Below are 22500 nucleotides of genomic sequence, written 5' to 3'. Positions count from 1 at the left end.
AGAAATGCAAATGGGAAAATGAGTGAATGTCAGAGGGCATTCAAAGTTTTTCTTTGTATTTTTACAAAGACAATATTGATAAATCCTGATTATTATGACTTTTAAGTTCCTTTTTGGATACTGATAAACGAAAACAAAGTTATTTATCATAATTTACTCATAAACGAAGATCCTTCTGTTCAATATCTTGCTTCTTTTGCTCGTGTTAGGCAAGGCCGTCGTTTCTCCACACACACACGCATACTCTCTCTCTCTCTCTCTCTCTCTCTCTCTCTCTTCTCTCTCTCTCCTCTCTCTCCTCTCTCTCTCTCTCTCTCTCTCTCTCTCTAACATCTTCCTAATATTAGCAAGATGTTAAAATTGTCTTTTCCTCTTTTAAATGATGAATTCTTACCAAAAACCAAAAAAAACAAAAAATGTGTAAATGCCAGAGGTCTAACTCAAGCATGTACTCTGAGGGTTGTGGTAGGACTGATAGGCGAAGGGTACCCTGTAATACTATCGTCTGCGACTCGTGGAAGTTATACTGATGCCATTGTTCACAACAATTTCTTTTACATTAAAATGTAATAAGTATCAAAATTTACGATAACAGAAAAAATACTGAATTTTCTTGTGGGGAACAATGTTTATGGTTTATTGAGTTATATTTAACAATTACCTTGTAACTATGAAAGTAGGAGGAATGTTAATAAAATATTACGTATCTGCATTCTCCACTACCATACAAAGCTCAGTGAATTATTTAAGGATTTTCTGTTTTTCTTCCTATACCCCATATATATTTGCATTCTGGCCCGGCCCCTTAAACCCTTTTACCCCCAGGCTCTTTGGAAATTTCCAACCCTTAACCCCCAAGGGGTTATTTTTTCCCCAGCACATTTTGCAGCATATTTTCTTTAGATTGCTCTAACAGCCTTAATTTTTGTCATAGAGAGGTCAGGTTGATCTCATTCTCTTGGAAAATGCCTGAATATTCTTAAAAAATTATCAAAAATATGAAAAAATGAATTTTTATAGCATTTTTTTGCGATGGACGTACTGGTACGTCCATGGGGGTAAAGGGATGGCTTTTGTGAAACGTACCAGTACGTCCTTTGGGGGTAAAAGGGTTAAGTGAGGAACCCATGTAAGCATACAATCAAATATCAATCTTAAAAATTTAGCTTCACTTACACATGGGATCCGTTGACCTTTAATGTATATATCAGGGTCTGGATGTATTCCCAGAATATGACAGAAATGGATAAAAACAGTTTTGCTTGTCAAAGATTTAAACCCATTCATATCAGCCCATTGAATAATTTTGTCAATTGAGAGTTGTAGTTTTCTCTTACCAATGCCAATCTAGTTCCAGTAAATGATATGGAGAGATCTTCAACAAATAGTGTTGAGAGAATATTGTGAGGAATGACAGGATATCCCATTAATGGCAAGTGCAAATAATGTTACACTTAGCAAACTACCCTGGGGAACTCCTTCCTGACATTTCCTCTCAGATAGAGCTTCCCCCCCCCCTCACTTGCAAAAATCTATGTGAAATAAATGATTGAATAAACAATGGTACCTCTCCTCGAAATCCCAAATCATGAATGGTTTCAAATATACCATATCTCCATGTATTATCATATGCCTTTTCAAGGTAAAAACAACTTACATGATGCTGTTTGGAAGCGAAGGCTTCACAAATAGAGGACTCAAGTTGTATCAAAACACCAGTCGGTGAGTGCATTTTTCTAAATCAACATTGAATAGGTGATAAAATACCATTCTTTTCGAGATACCACATCAGTCTCGCATTACCATCTTCTCCATGATCTTTCATAAACAAGATGTCAATGCAATTGGTCAATAGTTTACAGCTAAAAACTTGTCCTTACCGGGTTTTAAAAAGGCTAAAATAATGGCTAGTTCCAAAACATTTGGATAACTACGATCATGCAATATTCTGTTAGTAATGCTTAAAATAAATAACTTTGTATTAATAGGTACATGTTTAATCATTGCATATGGAATTCCATCAGGTCCAGGAGCTGTGTCATTACAAGTAGCAAGTGCAGAATCAAATTCTCTTTCAGTAAAAGAAGAATTATACGACTCTTCCCTTCCTGTTGCAAAACTTGAAATTTTCTTTCCTTCAGTGCTCCTATACTGGTGACCAGGAGCTGCTACACACTTGCATGATACATTTGAAAAATGGTCAGCCAGGGCATAGGTGACATCAATTGCTTCAGTCATATACCAACCATTCACCTTCAATACTGGTGGTGGGTTTGGGGTAAATTTTCCTGCAATCTCTCTTATTTTCCTCCATACAGATGGTGGTGTTCTACTGTTGACTGAGGGAACAAAAGATACCCAAAATTGGCACCCAGCTTCTTTCAAGGCACGACGGAACTGTGCTCTACATCTTTTTTAATGTTATGGAATTTTCCTCTGTACGGCGTCTAGCAACTTAGTTAAAAGATTTTCTGGTGGCTCTCTGCAAGGTAGTTAGTTCTGAAGCCCATCATGGCAGGAATCGTCGTCGTTTGAATAATCGTGTGATTTTGGGTGTTCGTAGCTTGAAGAACCCATAAGACGAGGTTGAGATTGAGAAAGTGATTAATTTGATTTACCTGCTCGAGAATATTAAGGCATCACACATCAGAAAGGAAATTTGCACTATCCACTATTGGCACAATGAGAGTATACTTCCCAGATGGTCCCCTCCATACCCTACCCGAAGGATAGCATCAAAACAGATATAGAGGCACAGGTGCAAGGTAAACCTGCCTGGTAGGAGTGAGACCAAGAAACTATAGAATCATCCTCCCCATATTTGTAATGATGGGCTTCCGGCCAAAAGCGGAGTCCTACCCTAGGCATTGGATCCCCCTGGATTCCGAAAACCCAACACTTGAGAATACAGGTAGTTCCACCAAAAAGGTCCAAACCATCCTCGGGATGGCTGAGATCATCCAATACTCTCACATATAGCTTTGAATGCAAACACCTCCCAACCGTGGCACCTCCTCCCATTCATCGTAGCAGGCAGCAATAACGGATGTAGAAACATCCACGCCAGCGGCAATAATGGATGTAGAAACATCCACACCATCTAATAAAAATAGATAAATACCTACATACATATACACATGTGTATATATATATATATATATATATATATATATATATATATATATGTGTGTGTGTGTGTGTGTGTGTGTGTATATACATATATACATACATATTCTTTCAAGAATAAGCGCTCATAATAATAACAAACCGTATTGTTTAAGTAATTTCTTAACTTACAGAAGACATCTCCATAATGAATATTACATCAACACCAATATGTTATACGCTATCATAGTTTTCATACAGTTCATTTATAACTATTATTATTATTATTATTATTATTATTCATTTAGACATTTGAATATGTCTCTCTCTCTAGCTACATTTAATAATTTCAGTAATTTTCTATTATCAATTTAAATTGTATTTTAAATACACTGCTTACTGATTGTTTTTATTTTGGTTTTGTCATCAGCTGATTTCAAGGTGACTATGGTATCGAGAATATACTCACATAACTAACAGAGTATTGTTGAAATAATTTCCTAACTCATACAGTGCTATTTGCCAATTTCTAACTCATAAAAGTTTCACGTTATGACTTGTATTCTTTGACGATTTTTAATATGGTGATGTACAGTAGGGTCCCGAATTATGCGAGAATTTGGTCGATTAATGACCTCGAGTAAATGGAAAATCGCGAATTTCGAAACACACAACTAACAGAAATAATTCCATTGCGGCCATGGCAACCAGCAATTTGCCTATTCAAATGTGTTTACTACCCATTTCCAATACTTTCTTTGTACTATACTGTATTTCTTTATAATATCAAATTGTTCTTGTAAATAAATAAAACATTTAATATACTTTAAAGTTCTAATAACTTGAAAAATGGTTAAAATTACAACCAGGATAGGTGTAAACACCATATATTTCCCGTTATAACACAACCCAAAATACAGACAAATTTTAATGTTTGTCATATCTATTGTATAATACAACTGGTTTAATCCACAATAGCAAACTGCCGCTAATGACAGAGTGATAACTTACGATAATACTAAACTGTTACGAAAGATAATTGTCCTTTCCATAGCCAAAATACTTTTCCTAACTTCAGTTATAAGTCAACTTGTACCCACTTCAATTATGGATCCATATGCAAAAAAGGTAAAAGAAGAAAGTACTAGGCCTATTTTTAAAGTCACCGAACAATTAGGTTACCGCTATAACGTTCGATGAGAGAGAGAGAGAGAGAGAGAGAGAGAGAGAGAGAGAGAGAGAGAGAGAGAGAGAGGGATGGTTTTAAAGTACTAAACAATAAATATGATAGGTTATAACACATTGGTGTTTATGTAATATTAACTGTATAGATGGTTTGAATAAGTTAAGAAATGGTGTAAACAATTCTTTGTTATTGTATTCGCGCGGAAGCTAGACATCAGCTGATGTGATCACAGCCAAAAGTAAAACAAAAATAAGTTAGCAATACTCGATTTCTAAAACACACCCGAAATTTAACAACATAAGTACATGTTTTATTATAGCGCAATTGACATTTAAAGAGTAAAAATTTTCTGGAATAGAATGGTGTTTCCTAAAAAATAGTGGTTTGCGGACGAAATCGGTTACCGTATTTTAAGCTATGATTGAAATGGATGTATACACGGTATAATTTTTTCGTTTTGTATTTAATTGACACTTCAAGAAAACCGATTTTGGTTTCTTCATCTATTTGTAAGTATTGTATAACGAGAGAGAGAGAGAGAGAGAGAGAGAGAGAGAGAGAGAGAGAGAGAGAGAGAGAGAGAGAGAGAGAATCAGCTGTTGTAATTGAATGTCGTGTTTTTGTTTCGTGTACCCCCTGAAGCGAGGAATTGATCGCCACAACTAACAATATTCATGTTAATTTCATTCTTAAACTCAAGTTGCCATATGTGAACTATGGTTTTATTTCTTACGGAGAGAGAGAGAGAGAGAGAGAGGAGATGAGAGAGAGAGGAGAGAGAGAGAGAGAGAGAGAGAGAGAGAGAGAGAGAGAGAGAGAGAGGGGGGGGATTTCTGCCATCAAATCTCTCTCTCTCTCTCTCTCTCTCTCTCTCTCTCTCTCTCTCTCTCTCTCTCTCTCTCTCTCTAGATTTTATTTTACCGTCTACTCTACAAAACCAATGTTTGCAAATCAAATGTATACTGTTTAAAATATGACAAAATATTGACGACTCGTTACCGAAGTTTAGGCTATTCACTGCCGATAAACGAACCCAGTCTACTCGTGAAAACCTTGAACGCCCAGAGGGAAAAATAAGGCTTTTAAATATACTGTACTAAACAGAAATAATGCTTTAATATACCATCATTAACACTACCATTACAATTATCGTAAGGTAAGATAAAGATTGCCGAGAACGTAACCACATTTCTGTTTACATTTTGTCAGCTGGACTCGCACAGTTAACAGTTGATTTCATTGTTGATGTGGAATTTTATCCTTAAATAGGCTATTCATTATGAAATTATGTTAATGAAATGTAATGTTAATATTGTTTTGTAACATTTATTATAAATCACCGTATTTAGGGCTACCAATATACTTAAAAAGACAATAGATTTGATACATTTTGTAGTGCTTGACTGGCGAACTTTGAACAGCCTCGCAGATACAGAAAATTTATTTTTGAAAAATAGCGATCGCGGAAAAGGGGAATCGTGTAATTCGAACACGCTTAATTCGGGACCCTACTGTACAGTATTATTTGTTGATTTCTAAGCTAGTTTTCACATTTTGACTTGCTTATCTTAAAATTACGATCGATTTGACAGTTTATAAAACTAAATATCAAATTTTGACTGGCAATCTTTGGCTATTTCTAATACTGTTAAGTATTATTGGCCAATTTTTAATTCAAATTTGTCACATGTTGACTTGTTCTTTTTAACATTGAGCTGTATTTGCCGATTTCCGACTCTAAATTTCTCGTATTGACTTATGTTGGTTGGCGTTGTACAGGACTGCATACAGTTACGCTCACGAGTGTGCTTCCACTGCACTCTGCGCATTGTAACTTTGTGAGACCTTTGTTAAATAAATATCGGAATGTTTGAAAAAAGCCGTTGTAACTTCAAGTTGTTGTTAAGTGAAACGTTGTTACATGAGTAGTCCTTGTACAGTACCTAAGGTCTTGGGTCCTGTTTACCTTAAACACTTCAATCCAATGGTGTTGGGCACCATCTACAACTGGTATTCCTGTACCACACTCGATGACAAAAGGTTGATCTCAGCTTTGAAGTCAATAAGAGCATCAAATACTGAGGATGAAACCTAAGACAAAGTCACTGAAACAATCCTGAGTAGAATACGAGTCACCTGTGCCAGGTTGAACCTACCTAGGGTTTCCAATATAACCTCAGTTTCTGCTTTGTCCTTGAAAGAGTAAGTAGGAGAAGCTATGGACAGTGTCAGGGACAGGTTATAACTGGTCAGCCCTGAAAATGTTATTGGATGCATAAAAATCTTTGCAAATTGTGTGGTAACCTCGCAAGATTTTCCAAGGCTGCCACCAGAATACTAGGAACAAGCTTCCTAGCATTCAATCCCTCCTTCGATGTAGCACCATGTTCTACACCAAAGTTCAATGTTCTATGGTGCTCCTCTAAACCAGCAGACTTCCTGCCTTTTGACTTCTTGCTCTTCTTTTCCACTGTATAAAAAGCAATTGACTTGCTACCACTTCGACTCTCCATGCCACTGACTAAACCAGAGCAAGACAACAGGGTCTAGGTAGCCCTATAAGATACTGCTTTCCACTTAAAGTTTGCACTACAGTAGTTTCCCTCCTAGGGCTGCTGGCAGTAGTGGACCTCTGAATGGGTGACCTATACCTAGGGGGTGTTTGCTGCCCACAAAGAGCGCCATGGTGGCTAGCTGAGCCATAGCGCAAACACAGGTTTAGGCATCTCTAGCACTAGTTAACAGTATGCCCTTGTCTATTGCATCAAGTGCAGAACCTCCTCTGGAACTAAGGAAACCTACCCTCAGTACAAGACAGTAGCAGGTGCACTTCCACAGGCACAGGTGTGGAGCAGGTCGAGGTGGTGTGCATGGGTGGGCATGCACAGGTGGAGGTACAAGCTTAGGAGCAGCCAGGGACACCCTGTCGGCATACAAGTTGTGCAATGACTGTCCCTCAGCGGACCAACAACAGAAGCTTCTTTCAATATACCTGCTAGTGCAGTATGCCTCAAAATCCCTCAAGAAGCCAGTGAAGCTTTGGATAGTTTCTAACTGGAAGAACCAAGGCTTGAGGCTCTTGAAAGAGTCATGGACCTTGACTAAGTCAAACAGATGGCAGTCTGACTGTAAGGTCCTGGAATCCTCAGCGGAGTCACTGTCTGCTGTGCTGACAATAGAGCAGGAGCTGGAGCAATTACTTGTGGAATTACTGTCAGGAACTCCGTTGTTGGATGACTCGTGTTGCCGGAGGTGCTACTTGTGGGTCCCCTTCTGATCTCCTGTAGTGTGCTTGGTCAAACAGGAACTAACTCCCTACTCATCCGATAGGGGGCTCAAGTTGGCTATTAGGATTAGTAGCTAGAGCAGGTGAGGGGGCAAGAAGTACAAACAAGGCAGGAGACTCCCAGAAAACTGCTAAAGTTGGAGGTACAGTCATGAACCCTGGAGGGGCTGGAGTCTGCCAATCATTGGACACTCTCATCACAAAGAGTGCCAAACCATTTATAATTGGCCAAGCCAGTGATGTGGAGGGACCGTTGGTTGTCACAGCTGTTGTGGCCCCAGTGGCAACAGGACATAATAGTGACGACCCAATGGTCTTGTGGGTTGCCAACTGGAGCTTCAAGGATCTGACCTCTGCAATCAAGTTGCCAACAAATGACCACAAGCATCTCAAGATCCCTTTTCATGTCCTTCTTGGCATTACAACCCTTAGGGAACAACAATAACACATTACCCAGAGGTTTCATCTTCCCAATCCTAGACATCAAATTATGTGGTCATTAGGGGCCTGCGGCCGGTATAGCATGCCGAATTACTTTCAGGTTGACAACCCCAATCCCGCTAATACACAATTAAGTAAATGGCCCTGTCAGAACAACAAAAATAGTTGGTACTACCCTTTCGATTGGTTCTGGGCAAGGAGACCTAACAAGCATATGAACCTCAGGTGAATATTTTTCTATTTGATCATTATTTTTTCAAAAAACCCCATGATAAGAAATTTTGTTTTGTATGAACATTACTACAATATCTTAATGCATGGCTGAGGATCAGATGAACTATTGGAATAAAAAATTAATGATTAAAAAATATTTTGTAAAATAAAATAACAAAAAGTTTATTATTCTAATAATTATGGTCTGTTTCATCCTAGTTGGCAATTGGAGCCAAACCGGTTTAAAAGCTTGTCACTTTTTGGTTGTTAGTTCAGGCTTTCTCCCCTCCCGCTAACCGATGACAAAGCAAAACATTGCATTTGTTTGCGGTACATATTCATTTTTGCTTTATATCTCACTAGTTTGCAATGATATTGCAGTAAAGAGCCAAATATTTCACCATTATTTTCCTTCCTTGCATTATTTTTTTTTAGATTCATGACATTCAAGAGGATTTTTTCTACAAAATCAACCTATTTTAATTTATGTTTGCATAACATGTGTAGGTAAAAAATAACATATAAAAAAAGTTGTATCAAGTTTTCTCAGAACTCATTTCACTTCAACTCTTATTTCTTTGTATATTTTTCCAGATATGGATATTTTTTTCAAGGTAACACTCATCATCTGCCTTTAATCTGTGTGACCAAAGAACCAAGTAGATAATACGTAAACTAAGTGAGGTATAAAGTGAAAATTAACATCATGTACCGTAGACAAATGCAATGTTTAGCTTCGTCGTCAGTCAGCGGGAGGGGAGGATGCCTGAACAAACAACCAATCAGCGACAAGCTTTCAAACCGTGGTTCAGCTCCAGGTGCCAGCTAGGATGATTGATTGATTTAAAGTTTTCAGGCATCCTGCCAGCTAGGATGAAACAGACTTTAGTAGTACTCCTATACTTTATCATTGACAAAAATGACAAAATAATCCAGGTTGAAAATAACATGATTCCACCTCAACCATGGATTCCAAAAATGTGGAAAAGTCTACATTGTTTCTTACACAAGCCCCCAGTGTGTGTGTTCCTATATAGGCCAGAAAAGCTTGCTTTATCTTTGCTTTCCAATAAGGAACCCTAGCCTAAGCAACAACTTCAACAAAAAAACATTCTTCTATGTGCCCTTCACAGGACAACAATCGGCAAGCCACTACCCTCATATCACAATATTTTAGTGAAGCCTCCCTTGAACCACTACAAATGATCAGGAAAACTATAAACTTCACAAAAATGTCCTTCCTCATATCAAGACATGAATCAGGTGGCATTACAGGCTAATTTCGATTGTACAGTACTCAGTGCCGTGCTAATGACCAGTATAGAATGGTTTATACTAGTTCCCTAGTGAGTGTAGGGCATTACACAAACATAAAATAGAGGGTACAGTGCGAGACAATTACACGGCTGATTGAGCAGTTTACCATAGTTATAAAATATGGATAAATAACTTCTCTAAAAAATCTTTTTTTAAAGTGATTTGTATTTTTTATATCATTTCACAATATGGTATTATTTAGGAGAGCTAAGGAGCTTTAGGAGAGCTCACTTTAGAGAAAGGAGAGACAACCCACTCAGTCTTCTGCCTCACTATTTAGTTGTCTTATAGAGACTAGTATTGTTGCATGCAAGGGTTTAACAGCAAGAGGTTCTAAAGTAATTAAAGAATTTGAGGTTCTGTGGGAGGTTTTCAAACCTGTAATGCACAGACAACTTCCAGAACCCTCACTAAAAAGAAAACTAGACTCAACTAGGAGTGTTAGGTTAGGTTGGCAACTGGGTAGGTAGGACCATAGTTACCAATTTTAAGAGAGGATTCACTGGACTTCTGAACTTTAAGAAAGAAAGCTAGTAATGTCAAGAGCTTAACAAGCTCAATTACTATTAACAGGTCACTGATTATGTGAATCGTCTAAAAGTGGGAGCTTGTCATTGTAATTGTCATCCCAGTTATAATCAACTAGCCTAGTCTTCTCTAGATTTCGCTGAACTAACAGCAAGTTCCCTTTACCGTTTTGTACGGTTAACTTGGTTGGCAGCCATTACAACATACTTTCCATTAGAGAGGTATCGTGAGGGAAGCATACTTTTCACATTATTTAATTTACAGTATTGTTCCAGAAACAATTTCTCTCAACATTTCGTACAGTAATTATTAAGAAACCAGGAGAAGACATCTTAATGACCACTAATAAACAAACAATCTAGAGAAACTGACGGGACTAAGAAAATGGCACTCCATTTACCACTTATGTGCAAGAATTCTCCTCCCTTTACAAAGTGCATGTCTTTATTGAAAGGGAAAAAAATGAATAAGTTTAAAAATTTTACGGGCAAAGGATGGTGAACCGAGTTTCTATAGAAGAAGCAATATGAACATCAAAGGAGGTTCATAGAAATATATGAAATTTACTTATAAACTTTAGGGATAGATGTCAATGAAATGAGCTTCAGGAGAAGAAGGCATATGAACATCATGAACATCAGGGGAGGTTTATAGAAAATATTAAAACATCCAGATAGGAGTACTGTATTTAAGAAACTGGGGAAAATGATGGGATGGGAAGCTAATGTAGTACTGTACTCCCTTCTCTCAGCATGAGGAAAATTACACTTTCGGTGAATTCATGACCCCCTCCTGATTATTTTGAGCTATGTTTTGATGGGTCATTTGTGAAGCATTAGTAGCAATAACACATGCACCTGGCTCCCCCACACAAAAAAATCAGTGCGGTATGTATAAGATTGGGAGTTGGACAACATGGTAAAAAGATGTAATTTACTGAAATAGCAAAATGAAATATGAATGAAAAAAAAAAATCAATTTAAGCTTGAGAAACCAACTGGATTAAATCAATTATGGGAAATACTCAAGAGGGTACAGTATTTCCACTTGAAAAATATCAAATTAAATACATAGACAAAAAAAAGAGTGACAGGTAATACATAGGGTAACCCCCTAAAACCAGATGACTAAGTACCTGTAGAGCAAATTTTTCTTTAAAGTTATGATGCAGCCATTGTTCATGAGATTTAGAAGATTCTCGCATTCTTCAACATCAATAACAGTTATTTTTTGCCCTTTCATTTCATTTATCTGGAATGCATCACTAATTACAGCTAACGGAAGATTGTTTCTGCACCTCTTGAAAAATAATCCCATTTGGATACAAACTTACAAAAATTCTCATGTCAGTATTTTTTGTCTCCATCTTACTTAGCATATACTGTACATGAATCTTCCTTATGCATGGATCTTACATCTCATTTATCACTAAAAATATTAAAGAGGATTTTTTTGTTTATTAAAACTCACCTATTAATATAAAGAAGGTATTAACTGAAAAATACTGCCATAATGTACAAGTAAAATAACTACGCGAATCAAAACTCACCTCCTCTTTTATTCTTCTCTCTTCCTCTTCTTGCTCTTCTTTTTCCCTTCTCTTTTTTTCTTTCTCTTCTTGAATTACTACTATGATACCTTTCACTAAGCCGGGACCTCCAGTTACCAAGAAAATCACTAGTTTAACAAGTTGTATAGGGAGGATGTTCTTCCAACTGTAAAATTAACTCCATTGTAATAGGCAATCTTTTAATCCATAAGTTATTTCAATTTGCAAATTTTCATTTGTTTGTACTATTCCAATCAAAAGTTTCTTTATCTCTCCCCCTTCGTTGTAAAGAAGTCGAAGATAGCTATGAAGAATTGGCCACTGATTGTATGCTTTCTCTCTCATGCTTCAACTATAAATACTACTCATTTTCCTTCCCAACACTTTTCTTTAAAAAAAAAAAAAAAAGAGAGAGAGAGAGAGAGAGAGAGAGAGAGAGAGAGAGAGAGAGAGAGAGAGAGAGAGAGAGAGAGAGAGAGAGAGAGAGAGAGAGAGAGCATACGTTTGATGGCTAGTTCTTCACAGCTGGCTTCGACTTCCTTACAACGACGGAGGGTAAAGAAACTTTGAATCATAATAGTACATTAACATTGGAACTTTTTAAGTTGGAAAATGGTATTTTCTGGCTTTATAATGGGTAAAAGCCAATAATAAATAGCTCAAATTAAAGAATTTAGTACAGTACTCTCAATTCCATGCAGGCTTATCATATAAAATTTTTCTAACATACCTTAGAGTTATGACAATTTGTATAAACATGAACAGGGGTCGTTCTTCAAATGAATAGTGCTAAAAATTGTATTTACGTATCAGAAATTATATATATAAGTGGATTTTCACAACAAAATTTATTGGTGCTTCACAATTTATCAACATTCATATGCCTATAAAGTATACTGTAATACTGTACTTTAAAGACCAGACTTTGACAAAATAGAGTGGTAACTAGTTTCTTCTTGGATTTACATAACCAACATATGAGCTTCCACCTCATCAATAAGTGTGGAATCAGCATATGTATATATCAACATCCCCTCCTACACCTATTGACGCAAAGGGTCTCAGTTAGATTTCGCCAGTTGTCTCTATCATGAGGTTTTAATTCAATACCTCTCCATTCATCATCTCCCAAGTCAAAATTCATAGTTCTCAGCTATGTAGGCCTGGATCTTCCAACTCTTCTAGTGTCTTGTGGAGCCCAGTTGGAAGTTTGGTGAACTAATCTCTCTTGGGGAGTGCGAAGAGCATGCCCAAACCATCTTCATCTACCCCTCACCATGATATCATCCAAATATGGCACTAGAGTAATCTCTTATAGTTTCATTTTTAATCCTGTCCCATCATTTTACTAACAATATCCTTATCAGGGCTTTGTTCTCAAATCTACAAAATCTGTTAGATATTGTTTCATTGTCATGCAATGATTCATGTCCACATAGCAACACCGATCTCACTAAATTGATATTAGGCCTGATTTTTATATGTAATTTCAGGCAATTTGATTTCCAAATTTTACTTAACCTAGCCATTGTCTGATTAGCTTTTTTCAATTTTTCACTAAACTCAAATTCTAAAGACCCTGCATTATACATCATAGTTCCTGAATATCTAAATGATTCCACCTCATTAATTCTTTCTCCTTCAAATGATATTCCATCTTCCATTGCATATTCCATTCTCAACATCTCTGTCTTTCTTTTATCTATCTTGAGCCCAACTTCATGTGGTATTTCATGCATTCTGGTAAGCAAGCTTTGATGTCCTGTGGTGATTTGCTTATAGGCACAGCATCAACAGCATACTTTAGGTCCCCTAATTTCCTGTTACCAATCTAGTCCAATCCTTCTCTGCCATCCCCAACTGTTTTATACATTATAAAATCCATGAGAAGGATAAAAATCATAGGTGACAACACATTCCCTTGGAGTACTCCACTGTTCACTGGAAATGCATTTGACAGGGATCCACTAACATTAACTTTACACTTACTTTGCTCATGAGCAGACTTAATCAAATTTACATATTTAACAAGAACTCCATAATAATGCAGGACTTTCAACAAAATTGGTTGGTGTACACTATCAAAGGCTTTTTCATAGTCCACAAATGCCATCAAAAGTGGATTTCTATATTCTACACATTGCTGTACATGTCATAAAATGAAAATTTGGTCGGTACAGCTTCTGCCTTTCTGAAACCCTGCTTGTTCATATTTCAACTTTTTATCAATCTTCCTCTCTAGTCTCTTTAGAATAAGCATACTACAGTGGAACCTCAACTTACAATTGCCTAAAATGATATTTTCATAATAAAATAAATTTTTGAACCTACTTACCCGATTTCTTGGCTTTGGACCACGGCTTGAGAAGCGTTCGCAGACGAGTCGGTATTGGTCTTATCAGATCTCTTCGTGCGTTTGATCCATATTTTCTCCAAACTCCGGTTGCATCCTTTAGCTGGGTTCTTAGCACAGGGTCTGTTACTGAGGCAAACTGAAGAGAACCCAGCACTCTCTCCTGTTCGCGTCTTGATAACCTTTTGGATTCTAGTCTCTTGACAGAACCTGCTATTTCTTTCCTCTTCTTTACAGGAATGGAAAGCTGGTGTGACAGTAAGTTCCAGTGGATTCCCAACCACTGAAACTTTTGAGATGGAGAAAGGCCAGACTTTTTTATGTTGATTTTGAATCCTAGATGTTCCAGGAACTGGATCACCTTTTTGGAGGCTTGCATGCATTCTGCCCTGGATGCTACCCACACCAGCCAGTCGTCCAAGTAGGCCACTACATGGATTCCCTATAGGCGTAATTGCTGGACAGCTGCATTCGCAAGCTTCGTGAAAATCCTTGGGGCTATGTTTAGCCCGAATGGCATGGCTCTGGCATAGAGTCTTTGTTGTAGCTTAAACCCTAGGTAGGAGGAGAGGTGACGACTGATTGGAATGTCCCAATAAGCGTCTGACAAGTCTATAGAGACGGTGTATGCCCGTTTGGGCAGTAGGGTCCTTATGTGTTGAAGTGTCAGCATCCTGAACTTGTAGTTCACTATGAACTTGAGTGGCGACAAGTCCAGAATGACTCTGAGTTTTTCTGAGTCCTTCTTTGGAACACAAAACAGCCTTCCTTGGAACTTGATGGACTTTGGATTACTCTTTTCTCCAAGAGTTCTCAAATATATTCTTCCAGAACGGTGGTAGAGTGTTGGAAGAATTGTGGGAACGTAGGTGGAGTGCTGTACCAACTCCAACCCAGTCCATTCTTGATTAGGCTGTGGGCCCAGGGATCGAAGGTCCAACGACCCCGAAAAAGATGAAGTCTCCCACCTACCGGAAGCATCTCACTTCTAGTGTTGTGGACCTGAGGCTTTGCCTCCTTGACCGCGTCCTCCCCTGAACCCCCTTCCTCTTGAAGGGCGTCTAGATGAACCTCTGGCTGTTCCTCTAGCTCTTGGGCGAAAGGTAGTTGTCTGCCTTTCAAATGCTGGGTTGAACGCCGGTGACTGAGTCGTCACGGCTTGAGGTACCAACTGGTAAGTGGTTGGGGTTTGTGCCACCATCTGAGGCACTGCGGTCGCCGGAAGTTGTTACTGCTGCTGTCTGTAAGGCTTGGCTGGCTAAGAGGATAGCCTACGCTTCTTTGTCTTCCTTTTAGGTTGGGGACCCTCATCTGGGGAAGACTTTCTTTTAAGAGTTAGGCCCCACTTCTGGAGAAGGTTCTTATTCTCCGTGGCGGCCTTATCCACTACCTCTTTGACCACTTCATTAGTGAAGAGGTCCTTACCCCATATACAAGAGGAGATCAGTTTCCTCAGTTCGTGCCTCACTGCAGCCGAGGCAAACATGAACTCTCTACAAGCTCTCCTAGCTTTGATAAAACTATAGAGATCCTTGTCACTGTGGCCAGATGGGTTTTGGCCACTACCATGAACATATCTTGGATCTTGGGGTCACTTGCCATTGTCTCCAGAGTCGTTTGTAAGGACATCGATGCAGCAAGTCTCTCTTTTGTCTCTTGCTCCCTGCGCAAGAGAAAATCTGACAGCTTTGGAAGGTCCTCACCGAACTGACGTCCGGCAATATCGGCCTCCAACTTCCCGACTGAGAAGGTAAGGTGAACGTCCTTCCAGCCTTTCTGGTCCATGGGTAAGGTCAGGGACAACGGCTTACATTCCTCCAAGGAGGGACATGGTTTCCCTGCCTCAACTGTCTTCAAGGCAGCCTTATATACCTTCTCCATAAAGGGAAAGGCTCTGGTAGGAGAAGCCACAAAGGAAGGATGCTTCTTACTCAAAGCTGGTATCTTTGAGTTTGTGAAGCCCCTCTCTTTCATAGAGCTAGACAGTAAGGCCTGTGCCTTACTATGGTCAAAAACTATGACCTCCTTCGGCTATTTCTCTTCCTTTGAGGCTGGCTCCTTCCTAAGACGGACATAGCAGTCCGGGTAAGACTCCTTGTTGGGCCAGAATTCCACTTCTTCAAGGGAACTGAACCCAACTTCTCCAATATGACAATGTTCCCAGTTGTCATAGGCATGTGCTCGGCATACCTCCAAGGATTGGCATCCGAGCACAAAGGAGGATCCTTCACGTTGAACTTCTTCTGAGGCCCACGTGACGCTGCAAGTCCCCGCATCTCCAACTTAATTGCAGCTTCCTTTTCATCATTCTTCTTCTGCATCTGTTGAATCATTTCAACGATGGAAGAGAGAGGCCTTCCCAGATCATCTGGGATAGCAGACGATGTTGAGGGAACAGGTTTAGGGGCCTGAACCGATGTAACCGACACCTCATAGATTTCTTCTTCCTCGGTATCAGGAGCCTGGGTCAGCTCCTCTTCTTGGCCTTCTGCCAGAAGGTCCTTTTCGGTGTACTCGGACACCTCAGACATCCTATCGTCCAGTTGGAGGTCTTGTAGGGCATCCGAGACTTCAGAATCAACCGGAATCTGAACAAACGGGATCTCCGCATGAGGCTGGGGAATCACTGCATCCACCGATGCCTTAGGAAAAAGGTAAGCCCTCATCTTCTCGCTTGGAAGATAGGGGCCTGAAGTATTCTTCTGGAAACCCCTCACCCAGGTTCGAAGCTTTTCCCTAGATGCGTCCCTTGACTCCGCCGACTTAGGGGTATCAAATGCCTCGGTAATCAGGTTAGAGCAAATGGTACATACCTGAGGGTCCCAATAACGGAGATCACCTTTGGAGACTGTGCATGCTGCGTGCCTCCTGCACAACTCATGTCCACAGAATTTCTTACTGCGGACGTTGCAAAACATGCTCCCGCACTTCGGATGGTCCTCCTGTAAAGAGAAGAATTTCCATGAGTATCAAGTGAAGACATATCACTGGATAACTAATATTACTATATATATAGCTTATAACAATCAAGCTAAAAAGGAAAGAAGGAAAGACACATACTTGTATTTCCTGCCCAACCAATTGCTGTAACCTTCCAGATAATAAAACTAAGGTTAAATCTCATTCTAGAATAACCTTCATCATTTTTCCCAGAGGAAAATGTAGGTGTAGCTCACATCATTATAAAGAATTTTAATATACTGGACAATTAATAAAGAAAGAACTCACTTTCTTCATTCTGTACAGTCTCAACAAGAGGCTGCACAAGGCAACACCAAGTATGTTGGAAGAACTTATTGTTACAATATATTCCAGTATATACTATACTGTACTGTAAAAATACTGGCTACTGTATACAATATAATATCCTGCCGGCCGGCACGTACCTTAATATAGTTCCAAGGTATACTACCTTTAGACTACTGGGCGGCAGATCGCTGGTTCAGTTTGTTTGCCGGCCGGCAACCAAAAACAACAGCACCCGGCTGCCGGCCGCTAATCGTAGCAGCCGGCAGATCCACATCCTAACCTACTCTAGGTACAAATGTAGAACGACGGCCAAGAGTTGTAATAGCTAGGCTATTACTAAGGATAGGGGGGAAAGGGTTAAGAGGGTCCTGCAAACTTTGCTCTAGTATGAGATTTATCCCAACGGCCAAGAAAGCTCATCCTAGCCTAGGGATTATCTAGGGGAGGGAGGTCAGCAACACTTGCCACCTCCCTCAATACCAAAACAAAGTTTGATGTTGTTATTCACTAGGAAATGAAGAATCTTATCCTTCAATTCGAGAACAACAACACTGGACTAGTCTGCTAGATCACTAGAAGAAGGAGTCATCTCGTACAGAAACCTTCGGATGTGGTCTAGGGAGGCTAAGCCTCCTATGTCTGTACCTAACCTAGCAAAGGAATTTCATTCTCTATGCCAGGAAGATACAGACCCCAGACTAATTACTCTGATGTTCTGCCCAAACCTGAAACCAGATACTCTGGTTACAGGATTAGTACAGAAACACCCTAATATAGTTATACCTGAATACTATTCAGATAAAAAGCCTGAGAACTCAGAGGGAAGAGGGATTGAACTTAATCTCCAGAGGAGAAAAGAACAACCGGGGAAGTGCGCGAAAGTATACTAAAGCCCCATAGGCTACTAGCATAGTCGCGGTGAGAATCGATTACCTAAATCACCGAAACTCTCTCGTATACAATCTTGGAAGATAAATATTCAACAATATCTTATATGTATAAAAATGCCTATAGCTTCAATAAATTTAAAACACTCGGAAATCTGTATATCATACATGAAAGTACTAGGGCCAGACGCCTAGGCTACAAAGCATAGCGTAGGCCAGGATCGGTTACCTCAATCTCCGAAACTAAATTACTAACGGCATCATATAAAGAATTCCTATTTGTAAAGCTAAATAGCTAGATTTATTAAAGCATAAGGACCGGGAACGTCGCTCTGGCTAACTAAATGACTCATGCATAGCGAGCGACAGCGTCCAGGACGCCTCCGGTAGGCAACAGCTCTTGTTTACGTTAGTATCGCTTTCAATTTATTTTAAAACACCAAGAGCTTACATTTATACATAATAAAGATAATACTCAACTTTCCAGAGGCAGAAGAGGCTGGAGAAAGCATCATAATGTTGAAATAATCCAAGATTACGAGAAGAACACAGGGAAAACACCGAGTAGTGGAGCTACGCGATAAGGAATGAAGATGGCGCCGTCGGCGGCATTGTGTACACACTCGAAGCGGGATAGGAAAGATACCTTATTAACGGCTCTCCTTTCATTCTCGTTTTTCGTTTTCTTGCCACTTTGACCCCTCAAAGTGTTAATTCTGTTCGGGGTGAAGATAGCTATGTGGCGTGTCAAGAATACGTCCTCTGATATTACGCGATATCCCATGTTAGGTTTATTTAGGGATATTCGCTCCAGGAATTGGAATTCTGGATACCCTAAGGTAAAATTCTCTGGGAATATCACCATAGTCAAATATACCCCAGGAAGCTAACCCTAAAGGAACTTCCATCAGGAAGACATGGCCTGAGACCAAAAATCCCATGCAGTTTGGAGATGTCCTACTTCACCTAATTAAGTGGTATGAATGTCAAAGTCCTGTAATTAAAAATCGGCATTAGCCGGCCGGCCCCCTTAATAGAGATCTAGCTAAAATTAGTGCATGATGCAAGTTGAATCCTAACAAAACTCAAAGTATAATTGTAAGTAGGTCAAGGACAGTGGCTCCTCGACATCCAGATCTTAGCACTGATAATGTTTTTTAACTTTATATGACTCTTAAAATTTAAGGTGTGGTTCTTGACAGCAAATTTACTTTTGAGAAACACTTTGTCTGTATCTTCTTCAATTACGCAAAAAATTGGCTTATTAAGAGTCTTAAGATTTGTGGTGATCAATCTATTCTGAAGAAGTGTTTTAATTCTTTCATTCTTCTGCAAGTCGTGTACCATGGAAATCAGGGATTGAAGAGTGTTCGTAAGTGCCTCCAAATGAGGCGGTTGCGAAGAGGTTGAGGGTGCTGGTTCAGCCACAGCCGCTGAAGAAACCGAAACCGCTTCAACGTTCTCCACATCGCTAGTAGGAGGAACAACTGCCTCCTGTTCCAACTCTTCCACGAGGAGATTCTTCTCGGTCTCCTCGGAAACGACAGACATATTGTCGTCCAGGTGGATACTCTCCAAAGTATCCGCAACATCAGGTTCTCTAGGCTTCTGAACCTGAATCTGCACCAAGGGGATTGGAGGTTTCATCTGGGGAATGATGGAATCATCACGAGCTCCGGGGAAGAGACAGTCCCTCATCCTAACATTAGGAAGGTATGGGCCCGAGGTGTTCTTCTGAAAACCTCTTACCCATTTACACAGTGTAGCCCTAGCTGCATCCTTAGACTCAGTAGACTTTTGTTCATCAAAAGCCTCCTTTACCAATTTCTCACACACGGTACATACCTCTGGGTCCCAGTACTTGAGAACCCCTTTGGTGACAGAAAAGCGGGCGTGAAACCTACACACGCCATGTCCGTAGAAGTCCTTGCTCGGACCCTACAAAAGTTGTTCCCGCACTCGGGATGCTCCTCCTGTAAAGAAAAGAAAAGCAAATGAGTTTTCTATGAAATCTTCAGATTTCAACAAAACATAAGTTATTATATTTAGCTTGGATAGGGTAAGCTATAATGTAGGAAAGACACCTACATGTGTTTCCCGTTCAGCCATTTGCTATGACCTCCTCCCATATTGAACTAGGAAATTCATAAAGAATTAAATAACAGAGGAAATATCCAAGATATATAGTGTCTTCTTGACACATCCTCTTATAATGTTCAATATAGTGGATAATTTTAATGGACATAACCATTAATGTAGAAGAAAATCATCTCTCTATGTGGTGGTCTCACAAATGGCTGCTCAAGAACCACTTGCAGGTTGGAAAAAATACTATATTTTTTCTGGGTACAGCAGTTGCCGGCGGCAGTATGCCGTCAGTATTGCCGGCCCCGCCGACACTGCCGGCCCCGCCGACAATGCCGGCCCTGCCGACACTGTCGGCATGTTGGGCTAGCCGGCAAATGCCAGCAGACCGGCGTCTGCCGGGCCTGCCGGCTATTATAATCAAAATTATGGATGGAAGGCATAGGCCAGCTGCCGACAAGCTACTCAGTTGCCGGTAGACGGGCCTAGAAAAACCCTACCAACGACCATCGATCAACGATGTCCAAGGTAAGGGATGACAGCGAACTGTTAGCCTAACCATCCAAAATTACCGGCAGAATTAACTGCCGGCGGTAGCACATGATTGACAGTAAAAGAGAAAGATAAGGATAGAAGACGGCAAAGGATCAGCTATGTCGTCTACATCCTGAAAGAGTGCGCCAGTGGAAGACGGAAATAAATTCGGACTTCCACTCAACCATATCCCATCTTAAGGCATATGGAAGGCAGTCCAAGGGAGGACTCTAAGGTACACTCAAAGATATGAGGTTATCTGTCAGCAGCCTGACTAGCCGCAGACAGAAAAACACATGCCAGGTCTACAGACGTCCACAGGAGCATATGTAGAACCACGGCCATAAGGGTGTTGGTTCATTCAACACGAAAGAGATAGCGGGTAAGGGGTGAATAGTGCGTAAGTAAAGTAATACCCTAGGGCCTTACCTAACCTGAAGGATTCTGTCCTCAAAGTAACCTCAAATAGGGGAATTCAATTCCCCAGGTTGGGTTAGGCAATGAGAGAACGTCCGAAAACGAACTCAAAGAGAACAGAATCTCGTACCAGGGATCAAAACAGGGAAGAATCCTATCTTCCAGTTAAGAACCCCTAATACAGGACTGTCTGCTAGACCCATAAAGAGGAAATTGTAAAACAATAACCTCTACAAGATCTAGGGAGGCTAGCCTCCTGAACAGCAACTAGCCCTACTGGAATACCGACAAGCTAACTCAGTTGCCGGTATAATTCCAGGTAGCCAGATGCCTAACACAGACTTACTCTGATGTCCCGTCCCCAACTCCAAACTCAATGCTGACAAGCTACTCAGTTGCCAGCTCAGAGAAAAGGAGAGAGAAACAAAACGCCCCAGAAAATTTACCCAACCACAGGTTACAGTAAATTAACTGAGGATAGCCTAGGCTAATCAGAGGGAAAGGGAATTACTCTTAGATCTCATAGAGATAGTATTGACTTAAAGGGGTATATGAGATATCTATCTCCCCCAAAGACAATACAAGAGTAATGGGGACATATAAAGTATACTAAAGCACTAAAGCTATTAAGCTAAAGAGCATAGAGAAACGTTCTACGTAACTCTAGTATACTTGTATGGAAGAGAAAAATAATCAGTAATATCTTAATTGTATAAAATATTGCCTGAGCTTCAACAAAACTTTACCAGGAAGGTTATATCATGCATGAGGAATGATGGTGCCTAGGCTAGAAGCCTAGCACTCGTGAGGCTCGAATTAATAGCCAAATTCACGACAACAATGACATAATATAAAAATCCCTAGCTAAAATACTAAATAGCTAAAGTTATTAAAGAAAATAAGCCGGGAATATCGTTCTTGCTAACTAAATGAACAAAAGAACGATCGCATTCATGACGCCATCCGGCTGGCAACAGCTCTTGTTACGTTAATTACGATATCAATCGAAAAGCAAAACTGGCAAGAGCTTACATTTACACAATTAAAAGATATTACTTAACTTTCCAGATGCTGATGAAGCAGGGGAATCCATCACAGCGATGAAAAAGCTTCGAAAATAGCGAGATAACACAGGAAAAATACTGGCCACTAAAGCTACAAACGAAAGAATGGTTTGGTGGCGCCGTGCGGTGGCGATTGGCCGAACTATTTACAGTACATTAGGAGAGTCGAGTTGTTTACCTCTTTAACGACCCTCCTATTTTTCTTGCCACTTTCCCTCTCGAAGTGAAAGGCTATTCGGGGTGTAAATAGCTATGAGATGTGTCAAGATACGTCCTTACGCGATAT

At 39.9% G+C, this 22500-nt stretch overlaps 1 protein-coding gene across 1 annotated transcript in view; it reads right to left on the bottom strand.

The window, feature by feature from the left end:
• Positions 1-22500, bottom strand: part of LOC137643600 (dnaJ homolog subfamily C member 1) — a 298910-nt gene that overhangs the window by 82215 nt on the left and 194195 nt on the right. The window contains exon 5 of the mRNA XM_068376321.1: positions 11626-11791. Within this exon, the coding sequence (XP_068232422.1) occupies positions 11626-11791 (166 nt within the window). The remainder of the gene's footprint in view (positions 1-11625; positions 11792-22500) is intronic.

Source organism: Palaemon carinicauda, chromosome 7, assembly GCF_036898095.1.
Source record: "Palaemon carinicauda isolate YSFRI2023 chromosome 7, ASM3689809v2, whole genome shotgun sequence".
Classification (NCBI taxonomy): domain Eukaryota; kingdom Metazoa; phylum Arthropoda; class Malacostraca; order Decapoda; family Palaemonidae; genus Palaemon; species Palaemon carinicauda.
The sequence above is the reverse complement of the archived record's forward strand: the minus strand, read 5'-3'. Positions and strand labels throughout refer to the sequence as shown.